General features: G+C 35.9%; 1 protein-coding gene across 1 annotated transcript in view; it reads right to left on the reverse strand.

Moving 5' to 3' along the window:
* Window positions 1-20,791, reverse strand: part of SPAG17 (sperm associated antigen 17) — an 87,364-nt gene that overhangs the window by 59,068 nt on the left and 7,505 nt on the right. The window contains exons 2-5 of the mRNA XM_088155865.1: window positions 19,800-19,940; window positions 18,998-19,057; window positions 5,069-5,200; window positions 1,281-1,431 (exon numbers count right to left, since the gene is read on the reverse strand). Coding sequence (XP_088011991.1) covers window positions 1,281-1,431; window positions 5,069-5,200; window positions 18,998-19,057; window positions 19,800-19,940 — 484 coding nt within the window. The remainder of the gene's footprint in view (window positions 1-1,280; window positions 1,432-5,068; window positions 5,201-18,997; window positions 19,058-19,799; window positions 19,941-20,791) is intronic.

Below are 20,791 nucleotides of genomic sequence, written 5' to 3' on the forward strand. Positions count from 1 at the left end.
TTTAACTCATCTGGTACAGTTATTTATCCTAAGTTGACTGTAAATGCCTGCTGAAGGTCCTGTATCTCTCCATCAATGCTGAAACACATAGAGCTAGTGCAGACAAACCTGCACTAAAAGAAAATCACAGCTTTTTACTATTTAACATTAAGATATTTTCTTATGCTTAAGTCCAAGTGCTTTGCTGACTCCTCAGCTCATGGGACTCATTTATCCAAGGAAGGAAAAAAGGTAGCCTGGCACTGACATCTGCCTGTGCTCAGATATATGGCCAGAGCTGTGCAAATGCTGCTACCACCTAGAGCAGCAGACTCTCTGTTGCTTGTAATATTAGCTAAACATAGAAACACAGAAATTTAGAGAGAGCCTGACTGAGAAAGCAGCAGCCACAATCGAACACATGCATTGCATAAAGCAAAAATGAAAACCAGAAGAAAACTAGCTTATTATTTCACTCTTAGTACTGAAGCTGAAGTACATAATTTTATGTCTCAGTTACTGCAGGAAGAAAAAGTATAAGCACGTACAATTTCTGAACATTAAAAATTTTTAACAAAAAAGACAGGTGTCGCATAATCACTTACACAAATCCACAAATTCCAATGCATACGTGCTGAAGACTGCCTGCCATTTGAAAATTATAATTATGATTATGCTAATAATCATGACAAGTGCATAGCAATGTCAGCTCTAATTAAGAAAGACATCAATCAAAGTAATCTCAAGATTACTCAAAAGCAGAAATATTTAATTTCAGAAAGGTGATAATGTATTGGGGATGAATGATAAAATTACTGCTAGCTACCAGAAACAGATATAGACTGAATTTAAGGCATTTTTTTTCTTTCTTTCTTTATATAGCTGTATTAAAACAAACATAAAGAGGGCAAGCTTAGATTGAATGTTAGGAAAAATTTCTTCACTGACAGGGTTGACAACTCAGTCAGCTCTGTTTTAAATTATAGTATAAGGAAAAAGCCACCTTTGGATACTGACACATTTAGTTATTCTGAAATGTTTCTCTAGGATAAGTTTTCTGTACTACTTTCTTGTAGTCTTATATATGCCCAAACATTTTGATATCGACATGCCACATATAACTTACCTGTATTTTACTTCTTGGACTGCACAATCCATCCTAACACTGAGCAGAAGACAGTGTCCTCTTCAAATGCAAAGTGGCAAAGCTTTGATATTGCTAAATAGATCCTGACTTTTCAACATGGAAAAAACAAAGTACTCCAAAAATTATCAGGAATATATCATCAAATTTTACATACCAATGTACTTGTCTTTCACTTCCACTTCTCCCCGTTGTTTCAATTTGGTGTCCTTTTTAACAGGGGGTAGTGCCACTGATTTTTTTCCTTTACTATCTTTTCCAGATGTCTTTTCAGGAGGTTTTTCTTTTTCTTTTTGCTGCTGTTCTGCCTGACAAGATGAATAAATGAAGTTCTCATTAAAGCCTTTGTGCAGAACAAAGGTCAGACTGCTGTAAAAGTTTAGGTGTTCAATTTTTTTATTTTCACACTTTTCCCTCTCAGCTGCTATTATATTCATGTGGTGGAGCTGTCTTGAACACCCTGCGTTTTCCTACTCAAACACATCATTCAGTTATTTATAAGTTCTTACTCAGTCATAATGCTAAGACTTCACATTAAAAAGGAACTGCAAGAAGTAGATAGACATTATGCCTACCAAACTAACAAAATGCATATGGGTAGAAAGATGAGTAAAAAAAATCCCTGTGCTTTAGTAACTTCCACTACAGCACTTGCATCAGCCAGAAATCTTTTTTGGACTGAGAGGAAATATGGCAAAAATTCAATATCTGTTAGTATCTTTAACATCTCTGTTAACACTCTTGACTATGGTGTAAAATGGTACCAGCACCATTTTTCTTTGATGTAAGTATCTGTCTAATGTAAACTAGAACCAAGAGTTGTGTGTTCATTTCCCACAGGATATTACTCAGCCATTCTCATTATCTTCAAACAAAAACACCTACATAAAGCTCTTCCTCGTAACTTAAGAGTACAGGACAAAAAAAGATTTTGTAAGTGTTCCAAAGCCTCACACTATAAATCCAAAAAATCAGGAGTTGGTCTAAAGTTAAAACAATTAAAAAAATACTAAGGTAAAGTAGGTTCTGCAGAGCAAGAAAGTCTTCACCTTATTTTTGCCCAGCAGAAATACTACATTCAAATTATGTAAAAATTACATTTCAGGATTATAAAGCTAAACAAAATAAAATAAAATATTAACTTAACTTACAGTTACATCCTGTTGATGTAACTTTAGAGGCTATTAAAGCAACTAGCAAAGTTCTTCATGAAAATGAGGGCAGGTAACTCTACATAGTTGCTTTCCCTTGATCCAGCTGAAAAGCAGACTTTCCAGCTGTGGAAATTGTATTTAATACAAATTCAAAATCAAAACAGAAAATCTTTTGCTGCTTTTCCCTTCCTTCTTGAATTTTCTTTCTGTAAAATTTAGAAACGTCCTCGACAGATTCTCGAAACAATTTCCACTGTGTAATGAAGAATTTGGACGCTTTCATTATTTTCTTTCAAATTGGTTCCACCTCTGACATTTCAAATTTGAAATTTTGATAGTACTTAATTGAATTCTAAACTGATGAACACACCAAACAGATGATACAATCATCATGCCAAAAAGTTCACAATCAACTTCATATATTGCATCTGCATCATTTTAAGTAATCCTTAAATAAGCAGAAACATTTCTGGACTTGCCAAGATTCTAAAAAAGAACACTGCTTGACCTTAATACTTTAAGGACTCTTTCCCTTTCTTGGACTCATTCCCTTTCCTTTCAATGTCATATTTCTCCTTCCCTGCAAGGTGCAGCTTTTTGTAGAGTTTCTAATAATCCATTAACTTCTGCAAATTTGCTATTTTAAGCTTTACATTACAAAATTTTACTACCTCAAACAGTTTTCTAATTCAGAGACACCTCGTCTGTATAATATTTTACATACATACACCTGTCAATTTATGACAAGCTCCTGCTCCTAGTGAAATACAGAAATTTCCTAATGCCTTATTTATGGTTATCTACATGTTGTATTAATTCTGCTGATCCATTCTATTAACTGGTATCTATTTAAAACCCAAGGACAGCTATGTTTGCTTTCTGAGAACTGATTTGTGAGTAAAATCCTGTTTTCAACACCCAGATTGTTGGCAACAGAACTTGTATTGTACAAGCCAGTTGAAAAGGATTAAAAATTTTATGGCAGCCAATTTAAATACAGAACTCTAAATTAGAAGTCAGTTTCTGCCCACTCTGTACTGCAGAGCATCCTCATATCCAAGAGCCTTCCTATTCTTGACTCTGTCCTTCAACTACCCTTTTTGTGTTTGCCTGTCGCACATTAATATAGCTACAGTTCAAAGGAGATGACAACTTTTGCAGACAATTTGGCTAAAACAGAAAAGTAACTCTAAGTGCCAGAGACTCTTCAACATTGACTATCCTCAAATTAACCAGGGAAATAAAATTAAAGTTACAAGACTAATTCTGCTAAATCAAAGCTCTAAAGACTCCATTTTAATATTGAAGTGCCATTAAACTTAAATTTTTGTTTGACATTTTACCTAAAAGAATTGACTGCTATCTAATCTATTCTATAGTTTCAGCCTCTTGATTTCTTTTCAGAAACACTTTTTTCTCATATTCTTTATATATTTCTATGGTCTAAATTATAATTTCCTAATAAATTGACTTCTGTGGGAACAGGACACAATTTTAATGGAATCACCTAGCATTTATTGTTCTTGTGATTCTGTGCTATACTTCATCCACCAACGACTCCCATGAATAAAATTGTTGATAAAGAAAGTTACAGACTTTTCACCTACACAAAATCCATTAAACTATTTTCTGCTCACATCTTTTACATGCACAGACTGCTTAGGTCTCCATGCCATCACACCCCACATTATAGTTTTTTATCAATTAACAGGATAAACTTACTGCTGCAATTATATGACTTTCTGATAATTAACAACTTTCTTCAGCTTCATGAATGTTTGTTAGAAAAGGACTATAGCAAAAACAACTGTCCAGTAAGTTGTAGAAATGACAACTCCATATATGTTAGAAATAAATTAGACGTCTTATCTGTGATTCTGTGCAAGCTTGGTGAAATTTCTCCCAGAACACATAGGCAATCTGTCCGAGACAATCTTGGAGCTAGTAATGATGATCTTGGAAACAAATGGAAGCAAATTTTGGGAGCAATGGAAAATATGGTACCTGGTCCTGAGAACCTGGACTTCAAAATATACACTGTTTTGAGAGAGCTCAGAGGAGAGGAACATGCCTAATCAAAAATGAGCAACCGTGACACATATTTGGGTTTTTTTAGTTAAATATAGATTTCTATAGAATGGAGTGTAATGTTGCCCTCACACATAGGGAGAACTGAAACAGGTTTAAATGAGAGTAGGGTTGGTAGGATCAGAATCTTCTTTCAATTGCGCGCGTTGCAGAGATGGTTGAGAAATAATACTGATTGGAAAAGCAAAGACACAGAACTGGAAAGTTTTAATAAAAGGTTTAACAAACATCTGCCAGGAACAGTTTACATAAATATTATCCTGCCTTAATGCTGGAGGATGAAAGAGAAAACTTCTCCAAATTCCCACCAGAGAGGAGATTCATAGCAAGAACTTCATCACAGTCTGTTCTGTGTCTATCCTTGATACCTCTCCTACCTTTACTTCAGGGATACATTCAGCAGAAGCCTGTTCCTAGCTCTGTTTTCTATTGGCCCTAAGACTCAGCTAAGCAGTTATTAGCTCTCACTCAAGCAAAGACTTCTTCCATAGAATTTTTATTTTCTTTTTTTTCCCCACGTTCTCACTGGCATTTGAGTAATTGAGAACTTCATCCACAAAATCTAATCTAAGTTGATTAATCACATTTCTCTTTAATTACAGTTCTAGAAAGCCAAACATGAGAAGAAAGCTGAATTTCTGGAAGCAACACCAGAATAGAAGTGTCTTCAAATATGTAATGTTCCTAAGGGATACTATAGTACCTTCTTTTCCTCTTCTCTTCTCTGAAGGTCCTTCTGTTTTAGACAAAGCAATTGAAATTTCAACAGCTTTCCAATTAGTGTTACAGGAATTTCTTCACCCTGGTCCAGAAAGGCTTTGGCTAATTCCATCACCTGCAAAGGAAAAAAGACCACAACAAAACTACTACTTGCATAGTTTTAATACTGGGTTGACTCATATATTATTTATACTCGACTCATATTTATTTGCATGCTGAAATGAGGAAGTGCTATCTCACATTGTACCATGTGTGGGTCAAAATGGCCACATTTCCAGAAAAAAACAACATATCAGTAAGACACACTGTAATTGTTTGATTCTAAAGACCTCAAATAAAGTTATATCAGCTATAGTATGAGATAAAACTAGAATGGAACAAACCTATGATTTATGAGAAAGTCAACAGACATAGAGTTCTCACAGGAAAATGCAATTTTCTTTAGATTTTAAACAAAGAAACAACATTAAGCAGCTACCTATTATAAAGTAATAAATTAAAAAGCATCAAACAGATAGCAAATCAAGGGGAATAGCTTGCAATACTGTTTACAAAGCGACCAGTGTCTGAGGGACTAGCCTTAAATAAAACATGAAAACTTTTTGGGAATTTGAGAGGGTCAGTCTTGGTGAAAAACACACCCCCTCCCTATGTAATTCTGATTCTGTTGGTATGCTTCCTAATTGGGGTGAAATAAGGCTGTTGAGTTTTCTTAGGATGATGACAGCAGCGGGAACATACAGCTGCATTGTCCAGATGTGTGGCATTGACAGGCTGTTTTATGACTATGTTTTTTACAGCTTGTTTCCACTAAATTTCATACAACTCACTAACATCTGGGCCGTTTTCCTTGGAGCCTCATAACCACTTTATTTACTGCGAAAAAATAAAATAACATAAAAATATCATTAAAAAGTTGTTACATGTTTCTTTTCACTTGTGTTGTCTCTGTAATAAAGTTCACCTGTGTAGGAAGCGCTGCTGAGGAATAATATAATCATAATATTTTCTTACTTTTGTTTTTAAGAAACCATCAGCTTTATTTACAACCATGGGCTGAATTAGGTGTTACTCAAATGTTCTGACATGTTTCTCTTTTCTCCTCAAGGAGCAATTACAGTTGGACACATATGGTGTAAATTTTGCTTGCTAACACTGAGACAATGAAGGTGCATACTCTATCTCACTGAACTGTGTCTTGTCTAATGCAAACACCACCATTAACTTTTAGCTTCCATAGATTCTTGCCTAGTTTAGAAATTTTCAATTCTCACCTAAATGTAGCCACCAAAATGCTTCTCTGAATAAAGCAAAGCCCCAAATCAGAATCCAGACTGTTATATGTCAAATTATTGTTTTATGCAAACGAAAGTAAGTCACAGATAAAGAAATGTCTTAAAATTCAGATTTTTTCCAAGTTGCATAACAGGGACACAACCCAAAACATATGCATTTAAAAACCCCTTCCAAAACAATCCTGCTCCTACAACACAAATAAATCCAATGATCTTAACACACACAGCGGAAGATACATCATGATTAAGATGAATTTGCTTTGGATGTTTTGTACTCAAAGTAAGACTGGTCACTAACTCAACAAGCCAATCATAGAAGGCTTCTGGAAAGATCCATTGATATCAGAGCCACAGTAGAAAATCAAGGACATGTTAAGAACAAGACTTAAAAATTACCACAGACTGTGGACACACTAGGAACTACTAGTTATTCCAACAAAAATTAGTTGCAAAGAGATAAGCACCCAACTTGTGATCTGAAAGAAAGAGACTTCAGTAGAAACATCACAGTAATTTCCCTCAGAGAGAAAAGTTCTCATCAAGTTTTTTTTTTTTTTTTTTCCAGAATTAATGTTAACAGTCTATTGAAAGTGATGCTTCTCACTGGCCTAATGTAGATGAGTTGCACATTTCTTGAAACACAATAGGAGGGAAATGGAGGGATTCTGGAAGGATTCCTTAAAGCTTTTATGTAGTAACCCAGCTCAATGGCAGTTGCTGATTTATGGAAGAATAAAAATGTGCTTAGATTCTCAAACTTCATTCTTCTTGAGAATTTTAAAGCATTTTACCAGTCAAAAACACTCCATAATAATTATTCCTACTTTGTAGATAGAGAATACAGGAATGAAGAGACTTAATGAAGTAGAGTGGGTAGGAAGGATGAATTTTTTTATGTGAGCCATGAGAAGTATAAACAAAACTATTTAACAGAAATACATTCCATGACTGTGGAAAGACGTCACACAAATAAAACAAAAACAGAATGAGTGCACTACATTTGGCAATACAAAGAAGGCAAATATCTTTTCATGTAGAAATATAAAATATGCTTTATACAGGAAGAAATTAAAATCAATCCTAAATACAGAACATAGATCAATCCATGTACAGTAGATAAAATAAATTTATTACACATCCATATTTACTTCATCTGTGGTCCTGTGAATTATGCAGGCACCTGGCATAAACATTAAATAAAAATTTACGGAGCTTCAAGTGAAAAAAACCAAAAAACAAACAAAAACCTCAAGACAGAAACTGGGTAGGAATACAGAAGGAAGTTTTTCAGATAATATGAAGTGGATTGTTACAGATTGGCTATACTTCATCCCACCAGCGACGATTTTTTTCTTATGTGAGAAACCATGGAAACTTGGATGGACAAACTTAGGTAAGGCCTCTTTTCCTTTAAAGCAAGAGGAAACTTAGCATTCCTCACACAGCAGGGGTCACACTGGTGAAGTGCAGAAAGGCTTTGGAGAGGCAGTATTTGATCTCATATGGTGGCAGTATGAACCACGCAGAGATGTAGCTGTCTAGTGCAAAGGGCATGTATTTTGAGCCACTCAAACACTGCATGAGTGCTTGTAAGTGACCCTACACTTACTCAGTGCCACTGAGATAGGAGATAGGTCTTAAAAGTTAGGGAAACATTTAAAGCCAGAGTCTTTGTGCTATCTTTCTTTGAAATGCCTCTTTTACAAGATACAGAACTATTGTGGCTGCCAAATCATAAACTGAAAACCTTTCAAAAAGATAAATGAGATTATAAACTTCCACAGCTTTATTACTACCTGGCAGCAGTAACATTGCTTGCTATGAACAGTGGTCAGCCCACTTCATAGTATTGTTCTCCCATACCCAGCGAGCTTTCTAAAGCCCTGTCTTCCCTCTTGTTCTTGAAATTGTCAGAAATCCAAATCATCACATATGCCTCAGACTCATATAACATTTCCTAAAAGAAACATAATAGTTCCTAGAAAAACCAAATAAGTAAAATCCCTTAGTTGCTGACACAGTTCAAGTTAATTTGAAGCAGGATTGTCATCAGTCAAGAGGCTCTATGGATTACATAACCAAGTTGATAATTACTATTCACATGTATTTTCCTGAGCCAAGTAATAAAAGTAGGGGAAAAAAGTGACTTATTACAAGCTGCTCTCAGTCTAATGAGTCTCTCACAAGCAACTTTTAAGACAGACTAGGGGACAAAAGCTGCATGTGCCATACTGATAATTGTTTTTTCTAAAGACTTCACACTATCAATTAATTATTTCTGACAATGTAATTTCATTGACTAAAGCACACTACTAGCAATCATTTTGAAAGAATATCAGGAAGGATCTGAGCTAACTGAAATAACTTTTTTTCAGATGACACCTCCAGTGTGATGAAATAATTCAGTTTCTCGTATTAGACCATTCACCTAACTTCATTTTAACTCTCAGAACCTCTTCCCACTTATGATGTCAAAAGACCACTTGCTTAATCATTATCTTTCACTAGTGAATGAATGACTCACAGTTCAAAGAGAGCTTAAGGACTTACATAAATCAATAAATCAATTGCATATATGAGCAGAGCTCCATATAACGCTTATGTATCCACAAGGTAGACTGTAAAACCTAAAATAAGCCAAATGAGTCATCCTTGTTAATCAGCGAATATGTGTTTCAGAGAATGAAAATAATTAAAGTGGATTTGATGACTCCTTGTACCCCATGAAGCCCTTTTCAACTAAATCTACTAAAATGAAGCAATACTGAGCAAATATGAATGCTGTTCACTTGCTAAGTATTTTCCTTTCTATTGTGAGAACATTTCTCAAAGCAGAAGCAAATGGCTGCCTGTGCTCTAGAAAAATAACTTGTCATTCATATGAGTGAATCTGTTTTTTGCCAAAACACAACACAGCTTGATCTCGTTAGCAGAAACCCATTAGAATTACCCATTGTAAGAAAGTCTGTTCTCTAAAACTCTCTCTACAGAAAATCTGCAACCTGAGGGGATATTTTAACTGATTTAATCTCGGGGATGCTCTGTGACAATTTTCTAACACACATGTACAGCGTTATGTCAAGTACTTAAATAATGTTTTAAGAAAAACAGAAATGGTGATTTTCAGTAAAACGGTGAATTTTGGTAAAAATGAGAAAAAACATTACATAAAAATAAAGGAAACCTTATTAGAGAGCTCATACAGGAGCTTTCACCATCTGGGATGTGCACCTCCTATGGCTCCCTGACCATTAGCTGCTATGAAAACCAAACTACTTTAAGGGATACAAACATCCAGTGTTTGGAAAGATTAGGCATTAGTACTGCTATCTCAGGAAGGAGTTCTATGCACAGGGAAGGTTTTCTCATATAGCTGTTTTCTTTTAACACTGATTGGGGGGGCAATCGTTGAAACAGCATTTAAGTGATTTCAGAAGAACCTCTACATAACCCATACTTTTTCAGAAAAAGAGGACAGTCCTGTTTGTTGTGATTTGTGCTCAGATGAAGGGATATATTGCTATGATCAAATACTGAAATGTTTACATTTCAGTGGGATAAATCTGCTCAGCAAATCTTTCCATTATGACACAGAATATTTTAAGCTTCTGAGAAGTAAATTGTCTCCAGCAATTTCAGCCAACTGAATCCACACAATGAACACCACAAAGCTAAAAGATTTAGTCATGCTTCCCTAACATTGCATCTGGCTAGGAAGAGAACTCAATCAGAAGTAGAACAAAAAGATTAAGAAACAAAATTTCCTCATCAAACCTTGTGCTGGCAGAACCTATCCAGCTACATCTTGACAGAGTTTTCTAAGCCACGACAGAATACTTGGGCCAGGCAGCTCCAATGGCCTTGAAGACTTGACACCACAAAACTGGGCAGGATCTTTCCATCTTGGCTGTCCAGCTTTACAACAGGACTTAGAGATTTTGTGATTTTTTTTTAATTGGTGACAAAGGATTCTGGGATTAGTTGCTGTACTTGAGAAATATGTCATAGACTTTATTGTCCTTAATGAACCTATTACAATCCCCCAAAAAGTATGAAGACAAAAAACCATAAGACAGCATTGCCTTTGGCTACTTCAGAGTCCCTCTAACACTTCAAGGATGACATTCTCACAGACATAATTGCTGTTTCCTCTAGTCACACAGACATCTCAAAAATAAGTGCACAGATAATGCAGAAATTTGATACCAATTTGCACATATGCAGGAACTCTTGTAATCTGTGAAGCAAACCCTAAGTCTCACCAGTGTTCTAAAGCAGATTTTAAACAGGTAGATGAATTTCAAAAGGTTATCAATTGTCTTTCCTAGAAAATAAATTTACAACAATTTGAGTATTATGAATGGCCTCAGGTCAAATAATTACAACTAACAGTAATAAAATAATAATGCATGTTTCTAAAATCCTAGCTTTAGGACTATGAAGAGTCACTATTCTGAAATGAAAACAGAAGACGTGCATGTCAATTGCCTCATGTAAATAATAGAACCTGACCTCTCAGATTTTAGGAAACTAAATTAGAAAACACAGATTGTTTTCCTGCTCAAGTTCAAGACTTTCCACCCCAATTTTAACATTTAGAAATGCTGGTACTTATTAACATAACACATTGTTCCTGGAAGGGATGATGAACTGGAGACACTTAAACTGACTGCGAACAGCTACAATTTATAGAACTGCCTGATTCATAGAAACAATGGTTTCCTCTTATGGAATAATTAAATCCAAATGGAAGGCATACAATTTGATAAGTTAAACCACTACACAGACCACTTGATCATGCAGTGGCATCACATGCTCTGACAATGGCAAAGGCTGAGGCAAAGACATGCAAAACTTAAATTTACAAATTCTTTCCCTAACACTGTTTTAAGCAGATTGACCTAAATACTGAGAACGAGCAGGCAGAGTAGTTAAATCCACCTCAGAAGATAAGACATTAAATATCTCAGGTAAATACACCACCTCATTTAGTGGACCATTTATAAAATATCCTATATTCTGTACTATAAACTGGTAGGAGCTTGGCAACAGATAGAAAAAAGCTGAAAATAGATGAGTAGATAATGCCCATAGCAGGATTTAAAGTCCCTTAACCTTTTATGAAGCCAGTACCTCCCTAAAAGGCATATTCATTTAACAACAATTCCCAAGTGTACATGTTAAACCTCAGCGTATCCACGCAGTCTAAGGGCCAAATCCTTCTGCAATAAAATTCTCTTCACTTGCATCCACACAATACCACTTGACAAAGGCTGACTGGAGAACTGCTCCATTTTATTATGACATTTAAGAATGCAGTATGAAATTTATTTTGTACTGGAATGAAAAATAAATTAAAGTCTTTCTAACCTAAACGTTCAGCATGGCTGCCAAAGTTGTTTCTAGTGTCAAACTCTCTCATAAAAATAATGACACTAGATAAGTTTTGGCTCCTGAGCTGTTACATTTTTCACCAACTTCTAAAATTAATTTTGTTCCATTGGAATGAAGACAAAATCTTTCTAACTTGTATTAAAAATAGAATTCTATTTACATGCGTGAAATTCTATTTACATGCGTTTATAGAGTGAGAAGGTTTGGTTTTGATGGGGCTATCTTTACTTTTGACTAAGTCTAATCTTGACCATAACCTTTGTTATGATGTATCAAAATCTACACACTTACACGAAAATAGGAAAGCTTTGATTATATGTATCCACAAGAAACAGAAAGGCGTTCTTAAAAACACTCCTGACTAATATTACATTTGAAACCTTTTTCTTGAATGCCCCATATCCTGGCTGCTACTGAGTTTGCTCTTCTCCCACTGCCAGACAACTCTTCTGAGCTTGTACTCCGGTGCAAATATTCCTTCCCGTAAGTGTTGCATCTCTGACATTAAAAGTCCCCTTTCACATCAAGCTATACCCAACATTTTTTTATTTTTCAACCGTAGGAGCTGACTATAATGAACACAAATAACATGTCTCTAGTGCTACCCTCCTTTTTTTTTTTTAATTTTTCTGAAGATATTGTTAGACACAATGATGAGAGTCTAGAAAAGGGACATAGACACTAGAACGCTATAAGATAATAGAAAGGTATAAGGTATTTAAGACCTACTGAAGAGAGGACATGAAAGATATCTAGAAAGAGAATATCTATTCTTAACTTTTTTAAAAATTAAATTCATGCCATTGGGGGTAGAAGGTAGTTTTGAATAATTATACACATGCATATACATACACATTTAAAACCACATATTTAAATACATCTATTGCCTAACTATAATTACATATAATAAAATAATATACATAATACAATAAACAAATATATACAACATATATAACATTTCATACTACAGTAGGAGCACCTATCCCAGGAATCACACACTCAGTTCCAATCTAAAGTGGACCTTCTCCACATCATAATGTGATCAGTACTTTAAATAATTTAACCAGCAGCAACCCTTACTTCATAAGTCTACACCCTACATATTTCTAGCAAAGCATAAATTCACAGGAATGCTTGAAAACTGCTTTACAGCCACTGCTTCCTGGCTAAATCTATTTCACTTGTTTTGAACTGGTCTTGTTAATTGTTATGTTTTACTACCCTACAGAAGTTCTTAATATCTTGGTTATATATTTTGTATTGGAAGTGACAGAAGAGGAATCTGTTTCATGTACACCCAGAAAACTCAAGGATTCTCCTGTATTTGCTGCAGTAGATTGCCTATTAAGGCAAGAAGTACTGTGAACATTATGCAATTTTCCAAGGATAATGGCATCACAATCAAGGGGAAAAACAACAACAATAACAACAAACCCAAAGAAAAAAACCAAAACATGTATGAATAATAATTTTTAAAAATAAGATTATATTTCTAACCAATTACCTTTTAGTCCTTTAAATGAGCTGTACAAAACATGAGCTAATTAAGATTTAAATGCAAGCACTCAACTAAACTGGATTTTAATGGCAAAACTATGCATATTTTGCTTGGTAATAGAAGGATCTAGTTTGAGGATCTCTTTGGTTTGTTTACTGAAACTGTACAACTATGTATGCCTGGTGATAAGGGTCGGCTGTTATGTATCTTGATGGTAAGCCTGGAGCTTCTCCTGCTTTTATCTGTCCAGAGGTTTGAGATTTCTGAGCTGACACTGCTTCCCTGTTAGCAAGGAGATAAAATAAAGTGAGGGTGTGTATGAAAACAATCTACCATGCAGATCTGGAACAGGAGAATCAAACAGGGCCTGTGTTCACCAAGCGATGACAAAAAGTGGAATGATTTGTAGTCAAAATTTTGTATTATCTTCTGTTTACATATTTACAGTTCCAGCATGTGATTTGAAATCTAATGTTTGCTTGCTCATCACATGTGAGTGTCAGAGGTAATGCACATAAACCAGGTGAGGTTGCAAGATCCTGGATAGTGTAATTTAAAAGTACTCACTATTTCAGATTCAATGAAGAAAGGAAAAAAAAAAGAGACAACAGATGCCAGCAGAGATAAGGATGAGTTTATTTTTAACTGTATCAGAGAAAAAAAATCATTAACATGGCATTGGTCTGGTATTAAATTGAAACAATAGAAGAGTGAATACAGATGCAGGAAAAGTAGGGTTAATCAGTGATTATTCTGCTTTATATTCAGAAAAAGGCCACAGATAATATGATTGTCTCATTTCATTAAAAGCAATTATTTACAACTGCACCAATGGAAAGTTGCAAAAAGGCATCTTTTAAAGCTTGGAATACCAAAAATCAGTAGACTTGGACAATATAATCAAAGTGTTAAAAACAGGTAGCTGAGGAACTCTTTGGACTCCAAGTATTGACTTTAACCAACTCTTGGAGAACAAGGGCAGTTTTACAGCAAATAAAAGAAAATATCATACCAACACTTAAAAAATGGAAATTAGAATAATGTAAATACTGGCAATGTAATGCTGATCATTACAGAACAACAAAGATGTTATTTCCTTAATGCCCTAAAAAAGGATTCAAAAGACAATAAATAAAAGGAGGGTAAAATAATTAACAATTCTATTTTGTTCTCTTAAAGAAAAAAAAAAAGGAGGCCTTTTCACAAAGAGAATAGCTTTCTATGGCAAGGCTGCAACTAATTCTATTTGAAACAGAAAATACGATACAGTGAAAATCAGCCCTAAGCTCTGTGGTCTTGGATAGGAAGGAAAGAAAAAGGGGAGAAAAAGGGCATCATTGTGTTGGCATCATTTAAACCTATGCAGGGTGTAGGTTTAAAAAAAAAAAGAAAAAAAAAGTTCCTGGAAACTTTCAACTGCACCAAACACTTCCAATACATCTGAGGTCCAAAGCCTAGGTAATCCATTTACCTTTTCCTTTCTAATATGAATGCCTTCTCCAATCGCCAAGTTATGGGAGATATATATATATATAAATTTATCTATACACATATAAATAATAATTATACACATACACACACAGATATATATCTTTCCTAACTTGTATTGACCTATAATTGTCCTCATGGAATCATAAGTCTAGGGAGGAATACTTGAATGCACTGCACACTGCTCATGCTGCCTCCCATCCTGACAATGCAGGAGACGCCAGTAGAGTTAAGTGTCAACCTGGTGATTAACAGCTGAGAAAAATTTATTTACAACTGATTTATGCTGCTCCAGTCTCATGGAATTCCAGGATGAGAATGGGACACAATTTGGATTTGGCATCTGATTTGATAATATTTTTCAGTTTGGCAACTATAGCTGGAACTTTGCTAGGAGAAACCATAATTCACACATTAATCATTGTCTAGGAGTGGAATAAATATTAAAATTTTTAATTACACCTTTTTGGCTACACAGGATGACTTGTCCCAGAGATGTGTCAGCGCAGCATGGAAAGACGCTTCTGTTACAAGATTTTAGTTTTGCTGGGTTCTCAAGCATAAGTGCACATTTTGAAGGCAACATTCTGGAATCCACAAACAAACAAAACTGCTCTCATCTCTGCCTGTTGTGCCTTTTTCGTCTTTCTGTGAGCCTTTTTCCCAAGCATCTCAGTTTATCTGACAGAACCACAAAACTCTTCCACATCTCTCTCTCCAATCACTCCCTCATGGCCACGACCCTTATTCAACTGTTCATTTCCAGTAACACTATCCATCTTCTTCCAGTCAACCCATGTGAAGGGACCAGATGAGGCTCCATCTGCTTTAATCACCAGGGCACTACCTCACAGCTTCAGTTTGTTTCCTTATTAGTACAGGACATGATTCCTTCTCAGGATTTCCCAGGTAACAGAAAGGCAGCTTTCTGTTTCCTGCCCCGGTAAGTCCAACAAAACTGGAAAATAACTCTTACAAGGGAAAAAAAAAGATCCTTTAATCCACACAGCCCCTGAACTCAGTCTCACCAGAAGTTTCAAGGGGAAAGTAGAGGAAATAAAAAAAAATCAGACTCATGAAGAATTCTAGTGTGGAAAATTTAGGCTTGAACAGATTTTCAAAATTCAAAGTTTGGAAACTAGAACATTTGTAAGTACTTAAAAAGTGCAGTTGTCTGTCTCAAATGCTGTTAAGGCCACAGAAGGATTTTGCCATGAGATTAGCACAGAAGGGAACGACAGGATGGTGCTAACTCCAGGCCTGGTGGAGGCAAGATCTGGCTAGCGCATCCTGGGTAACATATCTGGACAAAAATTCCCACTGTGGCAAACTGTAAAGAAGCAACTGCATATCACCAGTCAAACAAAGATCACCCCAAGGCTTGGGAGAGATGGTATCTGTGGCCACCAATGACCACCAAAGCCCCACCTAAATATTCCTCTAGATACCTGAAATTTGAACTGTAGACAACATAAGATAAAGGTGGTGCTATTCTCCAGGTGTTATCTCAGACCTAGGGGGAGGTTAACAAAGCCTAGGGAAAAGAATGTATCACTGATAATGGACACAAATGGAAAATCTATGAGAGACAAGGAAAGAGAACTCAGAAACTGTGCTGAAATCAGCTCCAACTGGATAAAGGTAATTCTGGCATGGGAAGGTTGTGAACACTGATCCCAGAAACCCACCAACTCAAAAGAGAAAGACTGAGCATGCAGATTAATCAGCATTAGAGGTGAGGTAATCATTTAACAAATAGCATAAGAGAACTTTGTAGCCAAAAAGCATTAATTCCTTTGTTTGCTAAAGTGTAGAGATAATGAAAAGTAACCCCACTATCAAAAAGCCCAGAGTGCAGAAGGACTGGCAGGATGCTGCTGGACCCACGGGTGGTGCTATTTTCTACTTGAACACTGTCTCTCTCTCTTCCCCCTCTCTCTTCTAATTCTAATTAATTATTAAATAAAATCTGTACCATTCACTTCAGCATATGGTCCTGTTTGCACCTTAATTTGGGCAGAGGCATCTCTCAATAATCAGATCTTAACAACACTATCATATTTAGTAGTAGCAAAATATTTTAATTACACATGTGGCTATTAACCTTAATAGAAAACTGACCCAACAAACAGGTGTGCAAACAATAAAAATTACACATCTTGCTGATAAAATACATATATTTTTAGTTGTAGATCTTGTTAGAAAAATTGTACATGATAAATTATGAAATATGTTGATATATTACAGGAAGCATAACATTTTCCCTTTCATATATAAGGGAAAAAATTAATTCCTCAGCATCTTTATGAGAGAATCAGCCTATCATCATTCAATTAAGTGCTGGAATTAGTACAAAATTACCAAGTAGGACTCCTACTCCCATCAAGTCATGTAAGAGTCAGAAAAGGTGTTAGACACCCAATTCTCCTGGATTTGGAAATCTTTTAGATACATATTTATAAACGCTGCCCTAAGCCTCTTCACTTTGTACAATAAGAGTGATACGAGCTACAAAACAATAAAATGATAGAAAGCCTGAAGAGGAATAACTTAGAGCACACAGCTGGAATTATTTTAATATAATATATAATTAGCTTGCAATGTATCATGAGCCATTTGTTAAAGGCCTTTGGCTTCTAGGAACTGTAGACTTCTGCACTGAAATTTATTAAAACCCCTGCATTTCAGTGGATGCAAAGTGTAAGACCAATGGCATAGGTAATAATATTACTACTAATACCCATAATAACCACATTCCTATGCATGTCATTAGTCCCAAATTCACACACATCTACATGTCATATGTTCAAAGATCATTAATGTCAGGAATCTCTCAGTACCTCTAAAACTTGTGGAAATGGCAGCATTTTGAATCCTGCCACAACGAACTGTATGTGGCAATGATAGAAATGCTCCTCTCAGAAGAACTTTCCACAACCCTGTGCTCTGTGCCAACCTTTTATTGGTTTATCTTTACTAGTGGAAGCAGTGGAAGCAGTGAAAGCTGTGACTGCTCAAACTGCACATGGAATGTATGTGAATGTTCAGGAACAAACTCTGCCCAGAGAGGTGGGATCTTAATGCTGTGGCAACATGATCGATCTTTTAATTTGCTACAGCCTGAACGGAAACTGAGTCCAAGCAAAAGGTCAGAACAGGCATTTTATATTCTGTGTTAAAGGAGAGGAGGAAAAAAGTGTCTTTGAGGAGTAAAGTAAGTAGCTAATGAGACACAGCACTGACAGCTGGAATTTAATAAGTATCCACTTCACAAGGAAAATTGCTCTTAGTAATTAAATACAGGTATCATACAAAGATTCTGCTTACAGCTAGACTTAAATATCCTTCCATCAAGCAGGTCTGAAGAAGTTTTACATACCAGGTAATATAAGGCTGAGTTTGCCTGGGAGGCTTGTCCTAAATGAAGAGGGTTAGTTGCATAAAATTCATCCTGTCAGTGGTAAATAATTCCAAAGGGACTTGTTCAGATAGTAGCCTGGCGTTACTGAAAAACAGACCACAGCTAAAAAGTACTATTATAAAGTCCACCAAAACCTGAGACACATAAAAAGTTGATTAGTCACTGCAGAAATAAAATGCAAACAAAGTCTTCTTAGAGGGATCCAAAACTCTTTACGCTCCAGGTCTGTAAGGACTGTAAAACTCTACCTGAGAAAATTTTAAACAATCTTCTAATTAATCACAGGATTTTATTGCCTCTCACAAGCTGTAAATAAAACATTAACAGGGTAGGAGGAAGTACTCTTTGTACTAAGCATGATTCCAAACCCTGTGACATAGCCCACTAGACGAATCAGTTTACATCAAACTGAGATTATAATGGTACTAGCACACAGAATAGTGTTTCATATAGCAGACTGCATACCCATAAATGAAAGTTTAAGTTTTTTAATTATTGGGAGCATCTGAGACAGAAGAATCTGACAGGTTTTCCGTAATTTGAGACATCACCATCAAAATACGACCACGTAACATATCCTTTAATAATGAAACTCATACCCCTGAAAACATGTTTTGATCATCACTTAATCAGCAGTTCAACAGAATATTGCTGGTATCACAAAAACAAAGCAGTTTAAGTATCTAGATGATTGAATGTTTTTACCAGCTAGATCCAACAAATTTGCATTTACTCAGCAACGTATAACAAAACCACATGGCTCTACATACTTCAGTGTAAAAGAGCACTGACACTGCAATATATGTTCTAACCTACCTCATAGTACATAGGTGCGTCCTTAGCCTTTTTTCCCTTTTGACCCCCAGATTCTGTGATCTGCAAGTAAATAAAGCATTCTACTGTGAGAAGATTTTATGTTTACCAGAAGTACTTTACTAATTATTCCCTTTTGCAAACTATGCTCACACTTCAAAACAATGAGGAATCATCTTGGGGCAACCCTCTACCCTAGAGAGGGAGTTTTTTTGATCAGCACCTTGAAGAAAAGTCTGTAACAAAACTTCATTTACAGCGAGCAGAGTAAGTCCTTACCATAGTAAGACCTATGAGGAGTGGATGAGGGAGCTGGGGCTATTTAGTCTGGAGAAATCCACTTTTTAGGGGTGACTTTATCACGCTCTACAACATCCTGAAAGAAGGTTGTAGGAAGGTGGCGATCAGCCTCATCTCCCAGGCAAGATGTGAGAGGATGAGAGGAAATGGCCTCAAGCTGCGCAAGGACAGGTTCACGTTGGGCATCAGGAAGAACATTTTCACAGAAAGGGCTGTAAGGCATTAGAATGACAGTGCCTGGGAGGTAGTAGAGTCACAATCCCTGGAAGTGTTCAAGAAATTACTGGATGCGGCACTTAGTGCTGTGGTTTAGTTGGTAAGGTGGTGTTCAAAGGGTGGACTCAATGATCTTAAAGGTCTTTCCCAACCTTAATGATTCCATGAATTAGTGTAATTTTTGAAACTTCCACGGAGTAGTTTATCATCACCACAGACCAAAGAAGGCAGGATCTAGAAGTGACATCTACAGTCTGGTTCATTATTAAAAGTTACTTTATTGGACTACCTGTCTGTAAATGTCTTCATGCGTTACCACACTGAAGAGCTTTCGCAGTGGCACCTGCACAGCAAGAGCCAGGGCCTGGGTGTGGATTTCATCTTCAATCTTGGTCCCAATAATGAAAGCGATGCTAGGTTTCCAGGCATCCTACATTTCAAAAGAAAATATTTAAGGTATTAAAAACTCATGCCAACAAAAGTTCTTCTCTGCAGTTTTAAAGAGTAATCTTGTAGAGATGGCTTTACATCACTTTAAGACATATTAAACATCACTGTATTAATCACACTGAAATTGCACGCAACCCAAAAAAGCCCCTACTCCTTTGTCCCAATTCTTTCTGCCATCAGGTGGCAGCATTATGCTATGGAAAACATAAATGCCTACTAACAGCCTTAACCCTTTTCACAGTCAAATGATGCATTAGCATCTCACAAAGATGTACTAACTTTTAAATGGTATTTGCAGATTTGAGAGTTCAGGTAGCAAACTAGAAGTGAATTTTGAATATCTGTATTATCGTGATTATTCGATGTAGAAAAAAATTAACAATTTTCAGTTCCCTCATCCTGTGAATTAGATAATGCACAGATACTATTTTCTGTACATTGTAGCATTATTTTTATGATATTTCATGAAGGTATATTTATGCATAGCATGGCTCTTGCATGGTTTCACTAAATATACTGACTCAAGTAAAATTACTTACCAACGGGAAGTTGTACACTACAATATTGGTAAATTAAAAACACTATCAGTTTTCAAACATTTGCAGTAGCATACACATTACTGCAATGTAAAAAATGTTTTCAGCACTCAAAAACTGCAGAACAAGAGAAGACTGGAACACTTTATTCAGTGATGTTCATCCGCAAAAGCTTAAAAATTATGTAGTTTAAGCAATTTTTACTGGTTACTCTTTCACATTACTACTGGAATCCCTTCCACAGAGTGAGTTGCTATCTCCAGCACATCTACATCTCACTCTAGAGTATTATTTG

This window comes from Sturnus vulgaris, chromosome 2 (genome assembly GCF_052056855.1).
Source record: "Sturnus vulgaris isolate bStuVul1 chromosome 2, bStuVul1.hap1, whole genome shotgun sequence".
Classification (NCBI taxonomy): Eukaryota; Metazoa; Chordata; class Aves; order Passeriformes; family Sturnidae; genus Sturnus; species Sturnus vulgaris.